This window comes from Nuphar pumila, chromosome 12 (assembly GCF_984573655.1).
Source record: "Nuphar pumila chromosome 12, dmNupPumi1.hap1.1, whole genome shotgun sequence".
In the NCBI taxonomy this organism is placed as follows: Eukaryota; Viridiplantae; Streptophyta; class Magnoliopsida; order Nymphaeales; family Nymphaeaceae; genus Nuphar; species Nuphar pumila.
In genome coordinates this window covers 100,530,734-100,549,554 of record NC_143260.1, presented here as the reverse complement: position 1 = coordinate 100,549,554, position 18,821 = coordinate 100,530,734, and the positions used below count along the sequence as shown (strand labels likewise).

At 41.6% G+C, this 18,821-nt stretch overlaps 2 protein-coding genes across 2 annotated transcripts; both read left to right on the top strand.

Moving 5' to 3' along the window:
• The first annotated feature begins 1,545 nt into the window (after positions 1–1,545).
• LOC149821319 (uncharacterized) lies at positions 1,546–5,625 on the top strand. The gene is made up of 5 exons (XM_089981934.1): positions 1,546–1,641; positions 1,718–1,847; positions 1,927–2,056; positions 2,141–2,337; positions 5,514–5,625. Exons 1-5 carry the CDS (start codon positions 1,563–1,565, stop codon positions 5,623–5,625), a joined length of 648 nt encoding a protein of 215 aa, XP_089838060.1. The 5' UTR covers positions 1,546–1,562.
• Positions 5,537–17,993, top strand: LOC149821318 (leucine-rich repeat receptor protein kinase HPCA1-like). Its single transcript, XM_089983725.1, has 19 exons — positions 5,537–5,756; positions 6,420–6,540; positions 6,656–6,724; positions 6,900–6,974; positions 7,066–7,137; positions 7,244–7,405; positions 7,484–7,558; positions 7,675–7,746; positions 7,874–7,945; positions 8,032–8,100; positions 15,021–15,095; positions 15,169–15,240; positions 15,327–15,458; positions 15,539–16,011; positions 16,115–16,267; positions 16,415–16,557; positions 16,638–16,857; positions 16,959–17,194; positions 17,341–17,993. The coding sequence occupies exons 1-19, from the start codon at positions 5,663–5,665 to the stop codon at positions 17,842–17,844; spliced, it is 2,889 nt and encodes a 962-aa protein (XP_089839851.1). The 5' UTR covers positions 5,537–5,662; the 3' UTR covers positions 17,845–17,993.
• The last annotated feature ends 828 nt before the right edge of the window (positions 17,994–18,821 follow it).

Genomic DNA, 18,821 nt, shown 5'->3' with positions numbered 1-18,821 from the left:
TCGAACCTCATATTCCAACACGTTACACATGCCCGCCCCGTAACGATGATGGGGAACAAGTAACTGTAGCTGACAAGCTGTCGATATTTCAACCACTTGGGCATGCATTTGATAGTTGCCGATCAAGGCTATTGACAGATCGAGAGCAAGATGCAGCACACATCTATATTCTTTTTAATTGCTCAGCGATCGACCCATACATCGAGTAAGTATATGTATATGCAACTCAATTATAAATCCTTTTATGTTCTATATGTGGATACATGACTCGGTAATATAAGTATTTGTGGTTTGCAGACGATTTGATCTGGAGTTGCGAAACGAAGTTTCACATCTCACTGATGCAGAAGTACAAAAAGAACGTGAAACTAAGTTTGTGGAGTGGTTGAAACAGTTGGTAAAGAAGCTAACATAAATTTTGTACTTATAAACAACACTAAGTTACTTAATTGATCGTGATCACAATCATTGTTTATGTTTGTGCGTAGGTTCACAATGGTGATGTTAAAGATCAAGGAATATGTGATTTAAAAAATGGTCCGACCAAAGTTGTGCAATGCTACAACGAGTATATCGTAAATGGTTATCGATTCCATACAAAAGACTACGGTATAAACAAATCAACGATAAATGATGGCGTGTGTGTCATGGGTAGCAGCTACGGTGAAAATGAACATGATTACTACGGTGTTATAGAGGAAATAATGGAGTTGACTTACTTAGGCATGAATAACAGGGTTACGATATTCAAGTGTCATTGGTTTGATCCAACTGCAACAAGACTCGACAAAGCTTCAGGCATTGTGGAGGTGAATCATAAATCCAGGTTTGGAACATATGAACCATTCATATTAGCCTCGCAAGCTCAACAAGTTTATTATACTTCATATCCGAGTATAAAAAAGTCAGATAGAAATGAATGGTGGGCAGTTTGCAAGGTGAAATCCAAACTATACCCCGAGTATGATCAGTTACAGGAAGATGAGTTAGCTGAAGACAGTGATTACTATCAATCAGATGATGTCTGTGACTTCGCTTATGGTCACGATGTTGCGCATGATATGCATGTCATATCTCCATTGGCTGATGAAACATTCATAGAGGAATGTGATCCAAATGATGTACCAAGTGGATGGGCAAACAATGAAGAAGAAGAAGAACAAGAAGAAGAAGAAGAAAGTCAAACTAGTGACGAGGAAGAATTCTCAAGCTAGTGAGCAAAATCTTATACTACAAACCTCTATTTAAATGCATTGTAATACTTGATGTGAGTTGTATTGCAATACTTGGTGTGAATGATTAAAAATTTTATTTGAATGTATTGTAATACTTGATACGAATGATTCGAATGCATTGTAATACTTGATGTGAATGATTTCAATTATCTGAATGTATTATAATTTATGAAATTAACGAATGATTTGAATTAGTGCAATACTTGATGTCAATGATTTGAATTATTTGAATGCATTGCAATGCTTGATGTGAATGACTTGAATGCATTGTAATACTTGATGTGAATTATTTGAATGTATTGTATGACATATGTTATTTGTTAGAATATGGTTCGTGGAGGTTATAGTGGTCGCTCATCCAGTAGTAGCCAGGCTCAACCTTCATCTTCACGGGCTCCTGTGATAGGTATATCATATAACTAATTAGATGTTTGATTAGTTCAAATGCACATTCTGAGAATTTCTAATGTATTTTTTTACAGATGATGTTGCGCCTGTACACGACCCACCTACACCAGTTGATCGCACAAGTCAACAGCCAACACAGGAAACAGGGTCTTCTCAGGCTGGCACAAGAAGACTCATTCGAATAGTGTATATCGATAATCGACCGTAAGTATTTTGTTTTCAATTATTGCATATCTTTTAAATATTTTATATTGATATTTACTGTGTAACAATTCATGTGTAGCACGAGGTTTGAGCCACAAGAAGTAGTACGGGAGATTAGGAATTCACTTCTTCAACATCTACCAGGACCAGTTGCTCAATGGAAAGAGTACCCAAAGGAGGTGTTAGACAGATTGTGGTCCTCATTCATGGTATACAGTTGTTCCTCATAGTTAATGTGTTTCATATTTAATTTATTTAAGCAATGTCTACTAACTTTCTGAAAATATTTGTAGGCTTCGAATCGCTTTGCAACTACGGTGGAAGAAAATGATGCAAGGAAGGTGTGGCAGAAGGTGGCTGCCAATCGATTTGCAGACATGCTGCACACTATGAAGACTGCAGCAAAAAAAGCATCTGGCGTAGTAGATGATCCATTACTGTGGAAGGGCCATGGTCCTATTACTATCAGGAGAGATTATTGGGATGAAATGTGCGATAAGTGGGCGGGAGATGCATTTAAAAATCGCTCTGCGAAGGCTTCACAAAATCGATCGAAGATGCCCGAAGCCCATCTACACACAGGTGGATCTAAGACATTTGGGAGCCACCTAAAGAAAATGGTAACTCATCAATATATAATATTAATTTTATAAGTATTGTTGCAAACTTGTGTACTAAATCTTTTGTCATTCAACTTCGCAGGAAGCAGAAAAAGGAGGCAGTGTACCATATAAGGATGTGTTTGTAGAAACACATAAACGGAAGACCACGGGAGTCTTCGTATCAGAGAAGGCGAGAACGACAACGGTATATATTAATTCTATTAATAATCATTGCAATATATATGCAAGTTATCATAATGTTTTCATTAATTATTAATGAATACTTTAAACATTATTTTGTAGGAGGCATATGAGCAACAGATGGTAGAGCGATATGGTGAAGACGCTACTCAGCATCCATCATTTGATCCTACAGCATGGGTGACTGCAGCAGGTGAACCCAAAAAAGGTCGCGTGTTCGGGTTTGGGAGTAATATGAACACTTCACCAGTTATTGGTTCTTCCAGTTACGGCTCACCGACTTCTTGCGCCGACATAAGCTCCAAGCAGCCGACTATTCTTTCCGGTGATGATATACGCGAGATCATTAATGAATCACTGAATAACTACTTCCAATACACTGTCGCCCCCTTTCTCCGAAATGAGATCAAGGCCGCTGTTCAGGATAGGGGATCTTCGATTCCAGGTCCCTCTCAGGTATAATCATATATATAGTTTTTTTGACTGTCTTAAAGCACATCTGAGCATGGTAGAATCACATATAGAGTTTTTCTAGATGCCTTAGAACACATATGAACATGCTATAATCACATATTCAATTTTTTTACTGCCTTAGCACACATATGAGCATGATAGAATCATATATATATATATATATATATATATATATATATATATATATATATATATATATATATATATATATATATATATATATATATATATATATATAACTTTTTGTCTGCCTTAGAGCACATATGAGCATGATAGAATCACATATAAAGTTTTTTTGATTGCATTAGAACACATATGAGCATGCTATAATCACATATTCAGTTTTTTGACTGCCTAAGAACACATATGAGCATATTATAATCACATATTCAATTTTTTGACTGCCTTAGCACACATATGAGCATGCTATAATAACATATAGAGTTTTTTAACTGCCTTAGAACACATATGAACATGTTATATATCATTTATGATAGAATCACATATAAAATTTTTTGCTTTGCCTGCCTTAGAGCACATATGAGCATGCTATATTCACATATTTAATTTTTTTATTGCCTTAGCACACATACGAGCATGATCGAATCACATATATAGTTTTTTGCCTGCCTTAAAGCACATCTGAGCATGGTAGAATCACATATAGAGTTTTTTTAGATGCCTTAGAACACATATGAACATGCTATAATCACATATTCAATTTTTTGACTGCCTTAGCACACATATGAGCATGATAGAATCACATATAGAGTTTTTTTATTGCCTTAGATCACACATGATAGAATCACATATAGTGTGTAATTTATTTCATTATATTTTGTTTATCAATACTGACTGTTCTTTTCTTGTGTAGGCTGCTAGCGATATCAGGGTAGTGGAGCTGAAGGGACAGATAAAGACAATGAACAAGAAGACGCACAAAATCTTGGCGATGATTAGAGGACTGTGTTGAAGAAGTTCTATTTTTTTTATTTTTCCTAAATGTAATTGTTGAATTGTAAATAATTAAACTTCTTAATTTTAAGGTGGAACGATTAATTATTGTAGATACTTGTTATATGAATTTTTTTGTGTGGTTTGTTTTTTATTTACAGGAAATATAAATTGTACAGGAAATAGAAATTGTACAGTTCTCGGTAATTAATTTTTAAATAATTTTTTTTTGATTTTTTTTCGTGTTTGCGACGGATTAGCGACGGATGATTCCGTCGCTATTCATATTAATCTAGCGACGGCATAGCGACGGAATTAAATCTGTCGCCAAGACGTGGTCGTCGTTTAGTACCGGCGGATTGGCGACGGAATATAGCGCTCGTTATTCCGTCGCAATTAGCGACGGACCTGGCGACGGAATAATTCCGTCGCCAGTTAGCGTCGAAATATTCGCGACGTAAGCATACTGTCGCCTCGTTGTCGCTAATCCGTCGCTAACTATGTTAGCGACGGATTAGCGACGGAATGTGGTCGTCGCTAATCTACTGCTTTGTTGTAGTGTGCCGTCTATTAAGGGGCCGACCGACGGAGGCAAAGGGGCCGTCATCTGCTAAGGGGTCGGTCGACGGAGGCAAAGGCAGAGGGTTAGGGTTCGAACCCGATTTGGGGGAAATCAGAGAAAGAGAGAGAAAATTTTGAGTCTTAGACGGGCTTATATCAAAAAATAGCGATGGAAAAGTTTCATGTCAAAATCCGTTGCTAAGTAGCGACTTCCGTAGCAACGAAAAAATTCTGTCGCTAAGTTGTGACGGAGCTTGACATGGAACTTTTTTGTCGCTAATTAGCGACAGAGTTTGAGAAGGAATGTTTTCATCGCTAAGTTCGTAGCAAATTTTAATTTTAGCGATGACTACTTTTCTCTCGCTAATTCGTCACAACTTTACGACGAAAATAATTCATCACCAATTTCTATCGCTAATTAACATTTTTCTTGTAGTAGATCTTTGATGCTCACTAAGCTGGAAGCCTTGATGACCGCAAATCAATAAGTGTTTTTTCTTTGGGTTCTAATTTGGTTTCTTAGTCTTCTCGAAAAGTAGCAAACTGTTACTCGATCCAGCACTGAAGCCAATACAAAGTCTCTTGCTTGTTCTACATTTGGCTTAAGTCTCTTCTTATTGAGTTTGGTGTTGCCCTTACTTTTCCGCCCTTTTTATGGTGGGATAATCTTGGAGCGTTATATCTTACCAGCAAATCCGGTTTTTCATTCTTATACCAAACATGTTGAAATTGAGTTTCATTTTGTTCAACATCATGTGCAAAATAATCATCATGTTAAGTTTATCTCCTGCTCCTGATAAAGATTCCACGAGTTTCCAGAACTCTAAAACAATATTACGCATTTATATTGTAAAACTATTTTCGTTATAAATAGAGTGCTCGGCGTCGGCCTCTCTCGGTATACAAGAGAGTCAAAACCGAGTTTCTTCATCCTCTTTAAAGTTCTTTCATCGAGGATTGACTTTCACCATAATTATTTCATTTGAGCTCACCCGCTAATCCTCCGTCTCTCACAATTCCACCATGGCTGAGATTCGTTTGGCTTGTTTGAAGTTGCTGTTCCTGTGTGTTATTTGCCATCCTTTTTTAGTCTCCGCTGATACAAACGCTGAAGATGGTGCTCCCTCTCTCTCTTTTTTTCTTTTTTGACAGAGGAGATTCTCTTGTTCCTTTGCTTTTAGTTATGATAGGAGCATCACCTACCTCTGCATTTTCTCTCTTCCTTTTGTAGTACTGCAACAGTGGAAGCATAACGTCTCTGAGATATATGTTATTCTTCATGTTTTCGTGAGTTCTGATTTCTTTCCCGGGACAGGGCTGTGGTTGGTTTGATACCTCGCTTTGGATAATAACTTTGAACTTCTTTTCCTTATTTTCTTAATTGGGAGGTGACTTGCAGCATGAGATTTTTGATGTCAGGGATCAATTCAGTTCTGTTTTGCAGCCCCTGTGGCGACATGGCACTCCATGTCGATTAGTTCTCTAAATGAAATGATCTGATTTTTGTTACCTATTTCAAGGGTTTACTTCTTGTGCGAGCTTCCAAGTTTCATACTAAAACCGGTAGTCATAATCGTGCCAAGGTTGTAGAATCCCAAGATAGCCTTTTGCCTTTCTTAACTTAGAACAAGCCTTTCTTAACTTAGAACAAAGGACTACTGTTTCTCGATCGGATTTCTTTTTTTTTCCTTTTAAACTTTATCTGAAGAGAGACTCGAGGATGCTCATTATAACTTACCCGTTCTTGTTTTAATTTCTCCGAATATTTCGATTTCGACAGCTGCTGCCTTATTTTCCCTCAAGACTTCATGGCAGAATACGCCACCAGGATGGGAGACTGCAGATCCTTGTGGTGCACCATGGGAGGGAGTCGGCTGCAATAATTCCAGAGTGACAAGTTTGTGAGTGTTATCTGAGCCTGCATAATATTGGTACCTTACTTGTCGGGCAGGATTGCCAATAAAGGCTATCCAATTAATGGTTTTACCTGTCTTATGGTTCTGGATTCCTCTTTAGGAAACTATCATCCATGGGCCTTCAAGGTGACATTTCTGACATTGGATCGCTCACTCAGTTGCTTGTGTTGTAAGTCCCTGACCCTTGTTTGTATCTTAATTTGACGACAAGACAACATTTCATTGGGTTGATGCCCTTTGTATGTACTGCTTGTTTCCTAGCTAGCTAGCTTGTGTGTGAGTGTGTGTTTGGATGCCATTAGGTATTGTTGAAGTATCGGTTCTGTTTTTCTTGGTTGGCATAGGGATTTATCTTCCAATCCTGGTCTGACGGGTCCAATCCCCTCCAGTATAGGGGACTTGGCTAACCTAACGATCCTGTAAGAGAATTCGGATTCTGTTTACTTCCATTCGTGCAAATGGCTTTGTGGTTAATTTGATGCTCAAGACTGTCACCTTCTTCCGTGTCAGAATCTTGCAAGCTTGCAATTTCACAGGTAGCATCCCCCAAGAATTGGGCAATCTGCGACAACTTACTTTCCTGTAAGAATTTAAGACCTCAAATGTTTTGAAGTTTCAACGTCATTTTATATGTGCTTCTTTGGTTTCCTGTTTCATTGTTGGGTTTGTGGTTTTCTTTCTTTACCAGGGCGCTGAATAATAATAAACTGACGGGCAACATACCTCCCTCCTTGGGTAATCTCGCAAATGTTTATTGGCTTGACATTGCAAGCAATGCTCTAAGTGGACCTCTTCCGGTCTCAAATGGCAGCACACCTGGTTTGGATATGCTTGTTAATACAAAACACTTGTAAGTTAGAAAAACACTTCTCGAAAAATGTATTCATGCACTTAACAGTAGACTCATTTCATTGTTTTCGGGATGCAGCCATTTTAGTAGGAACCGGCTTTCTGGTCATATTCCATCTCAGCTTTTTAAGCGAAAAATGGTGCTTAAACACATGTAAGCTAGCAGTGATCACAGGACACTTGCATCAACATCGGGATTCTCTTTTTCTTTTCCTTTGTATAGAATGTTCTCGACTTACCTTTCTTACTGACTACTTTGCTTCACAAAAGATTGTTTGATGGAAATCAGTTGTCTGGAGTAATCCCTTACACAATAGGGTTTGTGCAAACACTTGTAGTCCTGTGAGTATCCATAATATCTCTTCCTGTTGATTACTTGTTTATATGCTAGTGTAAGCACTTGTTATACACCATCATTATTTCATTCACTTTTTATTAATACCTAACCCTGGATTTGCTTCTTCAAAAGCCGACTTGATCGGAATTTCTTGACTGGTTCAGTGCCATCCAATCTCAACAACCTTACACAAATCAATGAATTGTAAGTTTTTTACTGTTACCTGATGGACTTCTACTGCAGTAACAATTTAATTGGCATAACCTTTCGACTCCTTGCATCTTTTTCAGGAATTTGGCAAGCAATCAGCTGACCGGTCCTATACCTAATTTGACGAACATGAACAGCCTCAATTATGTGTAAGAATATGATCTCTCTCTCTCTCTCTCTCTCTCTCTCTCTCTCTCTCTCTCGCGCGCGCGCGCGCGCGCGTGTTCTCTTCCTCCCTCCCCTATGCCCCCTTTCTTTCTGTTATTTTGAGCTCTATAACCTGCCATTGAAGCCTGGTAGCATCCGAAAACCTGCGTTGGAGAGTGGCGGTCTCTCTCTCTCTCTCTCTCTCTCTCTCTCTCTCTCTCTCTCTCTCTCTCTCTCTCTCTCTCTCTCTCTTTTGCTGTAAAACAACAGAAGCCTACTGAAGCATAAACCAGAGGCTCGTGATTGGGGGTTTTCAGTCTCATCGCTCTTTATATCGAAGCGGAGAAAGTGAGGGAATGGAAGGAGGCATTGAAGCAAGTTGGTAATCTCAGCGGCTTTCATCTTGACAACCAGATTCCGTTCAATCCATCAAAGCCCCTTTGAGTTGAGCCCTAACCCCTTTCTCTCTCAAACTCTCACAACATCACTCTCACCGTGCCTGAAGGATTCCGTCGTGGTGCTGCTGTCTGGTCAATCCATCGATCAAAAATGGCGTCCACATCCTCTTGGTCGAGCCCCATTAAGATGATGGGGATGCTTTTTCAAGGGAGCTCCCGATGAATGGTTTTCGAGCAAGCTCTGAGCACCAGAGATCATATGAACCCATCGCTTCCATTTTCTGCTGATATCGCTCCCCTTCTCTCCTGTCCTGCGGTCCATCCCACACCATCCTCTGCACTCAGCTATCATTTTCCGGCATCGATGACAAGCTCGAAGCTTGAAGTAGGATTTTCTTCTTCTCGTTAGGGCACCACCCTCCGCCCCCCATTAGACGGTCATTCACCCTCCTCCCCTCTGCTTCGGCCGGCGACTGGTCCTTCTTGTCATCCGGCATCTCTCTCTCTATCGGCCTTCTCTCAAAAACCCAATTCCTCAAAACCCCAAATCCATTCTTCTTTTCATTCCCCATCTGTGCAGTCTCTGTCGGTTGCCCTCTGTCGGACGCTCTTTGTTGCCCTCTGTTGTGTGCGCTCGTCAATTGGCCTGTGGTCGGGGCTCGCACGGCCCTGAAGGGCCTTACATGTGTCAATAAGGGCAGCAAGAGGCAATCACATCCCAATCGGGCGCGTATGCGGGATATCCAGGAACATCTTCGCCAGCATCTCAGCCCACCTAAAATCCGTTCCTCACCTCTGCGGTTCACCTCTGTGGAAGTCGTTGGCAACCTGACTGCAAGTCTGCAATAGCCAGGCTTCAGCTACTGGCTTCCGGCGACAATCTCGATCGAAGTCTGACGAAAGTATCGAAGCCTGCATTTCCAGCAGCAGGCTCGAACGTCGGATGCCCTAGCTTGTGCCGAGTTTCGTTGGTCGTGTCGATCACCGCCGAAGTCCCCAACCCTCGCAGTTGTGCCTCTATCTCGTATATTCCATTTTTTAAAGTTTCGTAGGCTCCTTCATCGGTGCCTTTCGTCGTTTGGTTATGCACCCCTCGTCTAGCCATTTTTTGGGGCTTGCTCCCGATCTCCCGTTGAAGGTCAACCTGCGAGCCCTACATTTCATCAAGGAAGCTGTGAATGACTGGGGTGCAGCCTTTGTGCTTCGTCGGTGGGGATTAGATGTTGTCTTGCCTTTCAAACTCAATTATTGGTTCTTCTCTAAGCTTTCGGAGTCCCTCCGATCATGCCTAGATGTGGGCTCTTTTCGTATTTCGAACATTAGGTTTTTCCTGCGAGCTATTAGGCGGGAGCCTCTCGAAGCGTGCTCTGTTAAGGCTTTGCTTGTTTCGCCTTTCTTCATTCGTGAACTTCCAGAATGGGTTGCTGATCGAGGATGGCAGCATGTCCCATCTACTTGGCAAAGCTCCTTCCATGATGTTCGCTATAGATCTCAGTTGAGTCATGCCAGGTCGGGGGATTGGTGGTGTGCTAATTGTTTTCTCTGAACTTTCATAAATGATGTGATTGTCATAAGTGTGGCTCATCTTTTCTCTCTCGTCGTCACCCAGTCTGGAAGCAAAGGCGATCTAACCCCTCTCATTCTCATTCATCGAGGCAGAATCTAGTCACTAAAGATTTTTCTGGGTTGGAGCATCATCCTGCAAGTCGGAATCCTGAACGGCCTCCCCAGAAATTATCCTTCTCGCCATGGGTGCAGATTGGCAATCTTCATAACCCGGCGAATTCATTCCATGCTGTCAAGATTGGGTCTATCTGGGTCCCGGTCCGGCCGCAACACTTTGGGCTTTTTTTTTCTGTCTTTTGCTCCAGTTATGTTAGCCTCATCGCCAGTGTTTGATGGCATCTCCCAACCGTCGCAAGTTCTGCCAAGGGTGGGCCCCAAAAAATTTGGCTCTGCCATCAATGTTTACTCTCCTAGAGATTTGCCGCTCACTATTTATAATGCATGGAGCTCGACGTTTGATTCTTTTTGCGCTAATTCTCGTGGCGGACTGATGGCGCGGTTGGGCAGGCATGCTCGTGAGAAGCAGAGGAAATTTTTGCCATCCTCACCATCACAAGTTCTGTCAAGTGTGGGCCCACAAAAATTTGACCATGATAGCAGTGTTTTCTCTACTGGAGTTCAGTCGTTAAATATTTCTCAAGCTCCGGACCTGGTATCTGCTTCTGTTTGTACCACTTCCCGTTTCAGCTTGGAGGCGCGATTGAGCAGGCTTGCGTGTGATGAACGAAAGACGAATCTGCAATCATCCCTTATTATTTTTCCCTCAAGACGCTCTGACTATCTGGTTATCAATCTTATTGCGTTTAATGCTAGAACCAACCTGGCAATCAGATACATGGTGCTTAGCTGCTCGGTTCCGCGTCCTCTCTCTGTATCGTATTATGTCTCTGAGGTTTTTTCTTCTACCAAATCTTTTGGTCTTCCGCCAAACGGGGTCTCATCCAGTAGTCCAGCACGGGGTCAGGGTAGTCATTTGTTTATGCCTTTGCTTCAGCAGTGTCCTAGTCCACAACACTTGGGTGTCACGGTTGTCGATGCAGCTAAGTTGTTGGATATCTCTCTCTCCTCTTCGCAGCTGCAAGCTATAGCTGTTGATATGGATTCTATGATTTCAGCTATCTCTTCTATTATTGGGGACTCTCTCTGCCACTCCGGTGGAGTAGACTGCGAGCAATTGGGCATTTTTGATGGTCACTTGAGGTCGTCTATCAGTGTTGGTGGTCAACGTAGAAGAAGAAGGCTATTGATGCTAGGTCCCCAAGAAAGTCGTCTCGGTGCCACCACCCTGAGTTTTTTCCAGATTTTGTTCCATGAAGACTGTTTGTTGGAATGTTAGGGGCTTAAATTGTCCCACGAAACGTCTGTTTCTGGCTAATTGGGTTAGGGAGCAAAAGCCCGACCTTCTTGCTTTATGTGAAACTAAAATGGAGGTCATCCCGCTCGTGGTCGTCTCTAGCATCTGGCAGGGAGCTGACTATTTCTTTAAGCCAACGGTAAATCATGCAGGAGGTATCCTTATCTTGGGAAATCAGTCTTTAAATTTATCTCAACTGAATGTGGGTCTTTTCTCTCTGTCTGTTGCTTTCAATTTGCAGACAGTTGATAGAAGGGTAGTGGTTTCTCTTGTTTATGGCCCTAATCTCGCCGCCATGAGGCCCGCATTTTGGGATGATTTGGATAGGGATGTCATTTTTAGCGCAGATTGTCACCTTCTTATGGGGGATTTCAATTGTTTGCTATCTATTCATGACTAATAACCTCGTAATTCCTAATCCCTCTATGTGAGGTTTCCAAGACTTTGTTCATCGACATTTTCTCTACCATATTCCTTTAACCGAGGAGAGCTTCTCTTGGTCGAATAGGCGGTTTCGTCCGTGTTGTAGGGTCCTTGATAGGGTCTTTGTTACCCCTAACTTATTGGACCTCATTCCCGACATTAAGTCTGTGTTGTCTGCTCTCTTTATCTCGGATCATGGGCAAATCATCACTCATTGGGGGGATGACTTTCAACCCACCAGGAACTTTGCGTTTGAAGAATGGTGGCTTCAGGAGCTAGATTTTCTCTCGGTTATTGCTAATTCTTGGAACAAACCTGTTGATGAGCATTGGGCCACGCTCCGGGTTCAAAATAAGTTTTCTTGTCTAGCTAAGGATATCAAAGCTTGGCTTCATAGTCGTAAGGTGGAGAAATTTCAGCAAATGGCCGCACAGGATCAGGAGATTTCTACGTTGTATCATTCTATGTCTTCCCCTCGCTCTCTTTCTGATTTGCAACTTCTAAGCCTCCAGGCCAGGTCCTTAGAATTAACTATGCTCTTGAAAAGCTGGAGGGTCAAAGAAGAAATTCGTTGGAAGCAGAGGTCTAGGGTGAAATGACTTGCGGCTGGTAATGTCAACACTAAATTTTTTCACTCATATGCTTCCCATCGTCATAGAAGGAAGGTTGTTCCTTCTATCTCCATTGAGGGTGTTTCATATCTCAATCAACACGTAAATTCGACAGTCTCGCTATATTTTAAGGACTTATATTCTGCTTCGTTAACTGCGGAGGGTGCCTTTAGTAATATCCAAGTTGGGTCAATTCAGCCTGAGCAAGCCAGATCTATGCAAAGGAGGTTCTCTGACGATGAAATTTTTAGGGCCATTAAGGATCTGTCGGGTTGAAAAGCGCCTGGCATTGACGGGTTTCATGTCGACTTTTTTAGAATCTTTTGGGACTGTGTTAAATCAGACGTGGTGAGCATGTTTGATGAGTTCCATCGTAACTCCAGATTGCCTTATCATTTTCATGTTGCTATTATTTCGCTCATTTCAAAAGATGATGAGGCCACTCATATTTCACGATTCCGCCCAATCTCAGTTATGAGTGCTGTCTATCGGATGTTTGCCAAGGTTTTGGCGAATAGGCTGAAATCGATGGCTAACCAAATTTTTTCGACTCTCAGTTCGCCTTTATCTGTAATAAGAGGGTCCAACACTCGTTCATCATGGCGTCCAAGGTTGTTCATTCCTTGCAGCATAGCGGTCAACCTTACTTTATCCTTAAATTAGACTTTCATAAAGCTTTTTGACTCTGTGCATTGGCCATTCTTATTTCAAATATTAGCAAATTTCAGTATTGGTCGTCGTTTTTCTGGTTGGGTGAGAGAGCTGGTTTCAAATGCTCAGGCCATGTTAAATATCAATGGTGTTAGAGGAGACCGGTTCAAGCTGGGGCGGGGTTTGCGGCAAGGGTGCCCCCTATCGCCTTTGTTGTTCAATCCGTAATAAGAGGGTCCAACACTCGTTCATCATGGTGTGCAAGGTTGTTCATTCCTTGCAGCATAGCGGTCAGCCTTACTTTGTCCTTAAATTAGACTTTCATAAAGCTTTTGACTCTGTGTATTGGCCATTCTTATTTCAAATGTTAGCAAATTTCGGTATTGGTCATCGTTTTTTTGGTTGGGTGAGGGAGCTGGTTCAAATGCCCAGGCCATGTTAAATATCAATGGTGTTAGAGGAGACCGGTTCAAGCTGGGGCGAGGTATGCGGAAAGGGTGCCCCCTATCGCCTTTGTTGTTCAATGCAGTTGCTGAGGGTCTTGTGATCTTGCTTAAGCGGGCTGCTATATCGTGTTTCATTGATCCTTTGCAGGTTTTCGACTTCCCGGGTCATATTCTTACTTATGCTGAAGATATGATCATTTTTTGTCGTGCAAATGTTCAACAGATGCTTAGGTTCAAGCTTATCATTCAGTTCTTTCTCTCCCTATCTGGGCTTTCTCTAAATGAGACCAAAAGCTCTATTACCATGTTCAATGTTAATGCCAATATGCTTGCAGCTGGAAAGAGAATTTTTAATTGCACTATTTCTGACTTGCCTATTATGTACCTAGGTTTGTCGTTACAAGTGAAGCACCTCTCTTCTGCTGCTTGAGCTCTGACGCTTCAAAAAGTGAAGCGCAAATTGCTTTCGTGGCAGTCGTCTTATCTCTCCATTGCTGGCCATCAAACCTTAGTCAGACATGTTCTTTCAACTATTCCAGAATTTTTCATGTCTATGTTTGTGATGCCTATGGGAGTAGAGAAGCAGCTGACGCGCTTGCTGGCAGGTTTTCTATGGTCTGGGTGTCAACTCAAAGGTAAGCGTCACTTGATTGGTGGGCGTTCGGTGCTCTTACCTCAGCGTATGGCTGGTTTAGGCATTCCTGCGCCCAGACTGAAAAGCATTGTTCTTGTCGCCAAGCAATATTGGTTGGCCCACCAACCAGATAACCCTTTTGCTAGTTTGCTTCTTGATAAATATGGGGTTCCTGCTCTTATTCTGATTCGTTTGGGAACCCGAGGTTTGGCGCTCTCGCACTTGCGTAAATCGTGGTCGAGGGCTTTAGCCTGCTTTAGAGACCATTTTGAGGAGTCCAAAAATTTTGGTCAGTGGTTGCAGTGGGCGCTGGCGCCAAGCGAAGAGTTCTTCACAAAAAAAGTCTATAGATCGTTGCTCCCCTCGGGGGCTGATTGGTTGCCCGAGGATGTGCTTTGGGCGAAGGGTCCTTTTGGTGGTTTGTTTGGATGGAGCCAAGTGGAGAGGTTAATCTGGCAGACGTGGTTGCTTAATTTTTGGTGGTTTATTTGTATGGCGCAAAACGATGCTCATTTTCGTCAAATTCTGGTTAACATTCAAAACCTGGTGCATAAAATCTCGGTAGATGTTTATGCGATCTTGCGTATGCATCTTAGTGATCTTCCGCTCGCTCCTGCTGACGCTACCTCTCTTTTGCCGCAATCTGGGCAAGCGGCTCCGGCGTGAGCCCGTTTTATCTGTTTGATGTTCTTTCTCTTCTGCTTTCTTTATTTGTTTTGGCTTTTGCTCTTGTTCAGTTCATGGGTTCAACATTGTGTTGATCTTCATGAGTGGTAATGTTGAATTACTTTCCTCTCTCTCTCTCTCTCTTCCTTGGAACTGACATTCGCTTTCTACAGGGACTTGAGCAACAACTCGTTTGATGTATCAGTAGCCCCATCTTGGTTCACAACCATACCGTCTCTAACAACATTGTGAGTCCTTAACTTGCCTCCTTATTTTTCGAGCTTTTTATTCTCTTGATCTAACTTGTACATGATCGTGTAGAGTCATGGAGTTTGGAACACTGGAAGGACCGGTACCAACACTATTGTTCAGTTTGCCTTCTCTTCAGACAGTGTAAGCACAGAAGAATATATTTCTTCGTCTATTGGTCCAAATCACCCGAGTTTTTGGCAGCGTAATTATTTTTTTAAAATTTGCAGGAGGTTGAAGAGAAACTCATTTAATGACACACTAGATATGGGAAACAACATTCCTCCGCAGTTACAGCTCGTAGACTTGGAATATAACGAAATCTCTTACTACAAAACAGGGAACTTCAATCATTCTCTAATGTACGAGATATTTAAAGTTGGTACTTTAGTTTTTCTTCTAAATTAGTGATATGCCACTTCTTTGTCATTCAAACTTTCAGGCTTATGGAAAATCCAGTATGCTCTTTGTCACTTGCAAATACTCGGTACTGCGAGGTGCAGCATGAGCCAGCAAATGCATACTCAACTAGCCTACCAAACTTCTGCAATACAGAATGTCCACTCCCCGAGAAGGTTAACCCTCGGGATTGTATGTGCGCATTTCCTTACGAGGGAACTCTATATTTCAGAGCAATCTTTTTTTCGGACTTTAAGAACAAAACCCCATTCTTATCACTGGAACAAAAGCTTTGGACAGAACTTGGTCTGAGACCCGGCTCAGTGTTTCTCGGGAACCTACAGTTGGATGAAAGTGCCTATGTGCTACTGGACATGGCTCTTTTCCCATCAGATGGCAAGTATTTCAACAGGTTAGAAGTCTTGGGAATTGGTTTTGATCTGACCAAGCATACATTCGATTTTTCTCGGGAGTTTGGACCATTCATTTTCGTGGCATTTCCCTATCCCTTCCCAGGTATCTGATCCTGATGCAGTTGATTTAGCAGAGAATGTTTTTATTACTTGATTTATTATATATTATAGTCGCTGGTATATTGATTAAATGAGGGTCATATCAGAAGGAAATGGTGGAAAGTCTCTTAGTTCTGGTGTGATCATTGGCATAGCTGTTGGTTGCTCTGTTTTGGTTCTCGCACTTGTTACTGTGGGAATATATGCTATCCGACAAAAGAAGAGGGCCGATAAAGCCATAGTACAAAGCAGACCTTTTGGTAACGTTTTCTGTTCAATCTTAGTCCAATCACCTCCTAATTGGTAGATGAGTTGGCATTGTGTTATTTCCTTGGAAAAGAAAGGTCGCACTTTCTCAGCCTTGTTGGCCCTACCATGACTGACTGCGGTTTGTGTATGAATTGCAGCATCCTGGAGAGGAACTAGCAGTAAAGACAGTGGGGATGCACCACAATTAAAAGGATCTAGGTGTTTTTCATATGATGAAGTCAAGAAGTGCACAAATAATTTCTCAGAGCGCAACGAGATAGGATCTGGAGGCTATGGCAAAGTAAACAAGATTTGATGCCCTCTTTTCCGTGTTGATTTATAGGTTCTGACAAATGATTCATTTGAAATGCTTTTTCCCAGGTCTATAGAGGAATTCTGCCAAATGGTCAGATGGTAGCAATCAAGAGGGCACGACAGGGATCTATGCAAGGTGGGGTCGAGTTCAAGACAGAAATTGAGTTGTTGTCAAGAGTTCATCACAAAAATCTTGTCGGGCTTGTGGGCTTCTGTTTTGATCGTGGTGAACAGATGCTAGTTTATGAATTTATTCCTAACGGAACACTAAAAGATAGCTTATCTGGTATACAGGGAATATTTAGATTGAGATTGCCTTTGTTTATACTTTCTTATCTGCAATCTCTTCTGAACTTTTTTAATGAGCGGTTTCTTTTATTTTAATAGGAAGGAGTGGCATTCACCTTGATTGGAAGAGGAGACTTCGAATTTGTCTGGGCTCTGCTAGAGGATTAGCTTATCTGCATGAACTTGCTGACCCCCCCATAATCCATAGGGATGTCAAATCTCCAAATATTCTATTGGATGAAAATTTAACAGCCAAAGTTGCAGATTTCGGCCTGTCTAAACTCGTTGCTGATAGTGGGAAAGGGCATGTTTCTACTCAAGTTAAAGGGACAATGGTGAGATATTTCTAAAAGTAAAATGATTACCGCAAACGCGTCATGTGTGCTTCTGTTTCTCAATTTTGACCCTGTTGAGATTCTTTTGTATGCTTGTCATAATAATTCTTAATGCAAGCCCCCTGTTTTATGTAATCAAATCACAGGGTTACTTGGATCCAGAGTACTATATGAGCCAGCAACTGACAGAAAAGAGTGATGTATATAGCTTCGGTGTGGTTATGCTTGAAATGTTAACAGCCAAACCACCAATAGAAAGAGGCAAGTATATTGTCAGAGAGGTGAGAATGGCCATTGACAAAGCAAAAGAACTTTATGGTCTGAGGGAGTTACTGGATCCAGCAATTAGGACACCAGCCGTGCTTGTAGGCTTTGACAAGTTTGTGGACTTGGCCATGAGTTGTGTGGAAGAATCTGCATCCGACCGCCCTACCATGGGAGAAGTTGTGAAGGAAATCGATACAATTTTGCAGAATGAAGGACTGAATACGAACCAAACATCAGCGTCATCATCTGCTACTGATTTTGGAACGACTAAGGGTGTTCCGCATCATCCCTACAATGATCCGCTCCTTGGGAAGGAGCTAAACAGCGATGACTTCAGTTACAGCGGTGGCTATACATTGTCCACAAAGGTTGAACCCAAATAGGTGTTGCATTGTATACGTACACCTTCATCCCTGTTCATTGTTTTGTTCGAAATATTTTTGCTCTAAAACCCATGAGCACTAGCATTTGAAGCTGAAATGTATTTATCCAAACTTTATTTTATATCAAATTTCCTGGCTTCGTGCTTCTACCATACTTGGTGAGTTGGGATGTGAAATCCTCGGGTCAAAAAAACCCCAAATACCGGACTAGAGATCCTCGGATTTCAGAGCTCAGGATCTCCAGGTTGAGATCCGAGAGATTCAAACCTAACACTATGGGTGAGTTTGCTTGTCATGGAACCCCTACCACCACCACCACCATCACCCACAAGAGCTGAATCCGTGGAAAGGGGAGTCCAGCGTGTAAAATGGGAGCTGCTTTTGGCGAGGAAAGCAGCTCGCATTGTGGAGCCCGTGGAAATGGCACCCATGCATTTTTGCAAAAAGTTTCCCTTTCGGGTGTGATTCTTGCACCACTAACCTAGCATACCAGTGCCATTCATAGTCATATGCTGCAAATATTGAGTTTGAGCCAACCACCCTCAACAATGCCATCACAAGCTAGTCGGATGCATATATCTGTCCTGATGCCATAACTAGAAAGGAACAAACATTTGTAACATGTGTGCAATGCCCTCTAATTCTTGTATAAAACAAACACACTGGATGTAAAACACCAACGATTTGAATATAAAATTTTTGAAATAAATTTTTTTTAAGACAGCAAAATACCAGTTAGCTTATCCCGTCTAACAGTTGGGCGAGTTACAGGGTAACACAAAGAGTATTCAAATAATATTTAATGACATCAATAAATGTTATGTCCAAAGTTATTATAATCTCATTAATAAAATAATGAGTGGTTTATCAGAGTTAATGTGAGGTCACAAAAATGAAGTCTCATGGCTTCGTCCGCAGCGACATCTGCAATTACCCGATAACTTTAATCGCTAACTAAAAACTAATAATTCAGATGG

Coding starts and splice junctions, on each gene's coding strand:
- LOC149821319 (XM_089981934.1), top strand. CDS start 1,563: ATGGTTCGTGGAGGTTATAGTGGTCGCTCATCCAGTAGTAGCCAGGCT. Junction 1,642..1,717: donor TTCACGGGCTCCTGTGATAG/GTATATCATATA, acceptor ATTTTTTTACAG/ATGATGTTGCGCCTGTACAC. Junction 2,057..2,140: donor GATTGTGGTCCTCATTCATG/GTATACAGTTGT, acceptor AAATATTTGTAG/GCTTCGAATCGCTTTGCAAC.
- LOC149821318 (XM_089983725.1), top strand. CDS start 5,663: ATGGCTGAGATTCGTTTGGCTTGTTTGAAGTTGCTGTTCCTGTGTGTT. Junction 6,725..6,899: donor CTCACTCAGTTGCTTGTGTT/GTAAGTCCCTGA, acceptor TGGTTGGCATAG/GGATTTATCTTCCAATCCTG. Junction 7,946..8,031: donor CTTACACAAATCAATGAATT/GTAAGTTTTTTA, acceptor CATCTTTTTCAG/GAATTTGGCAAGCAATCAGC.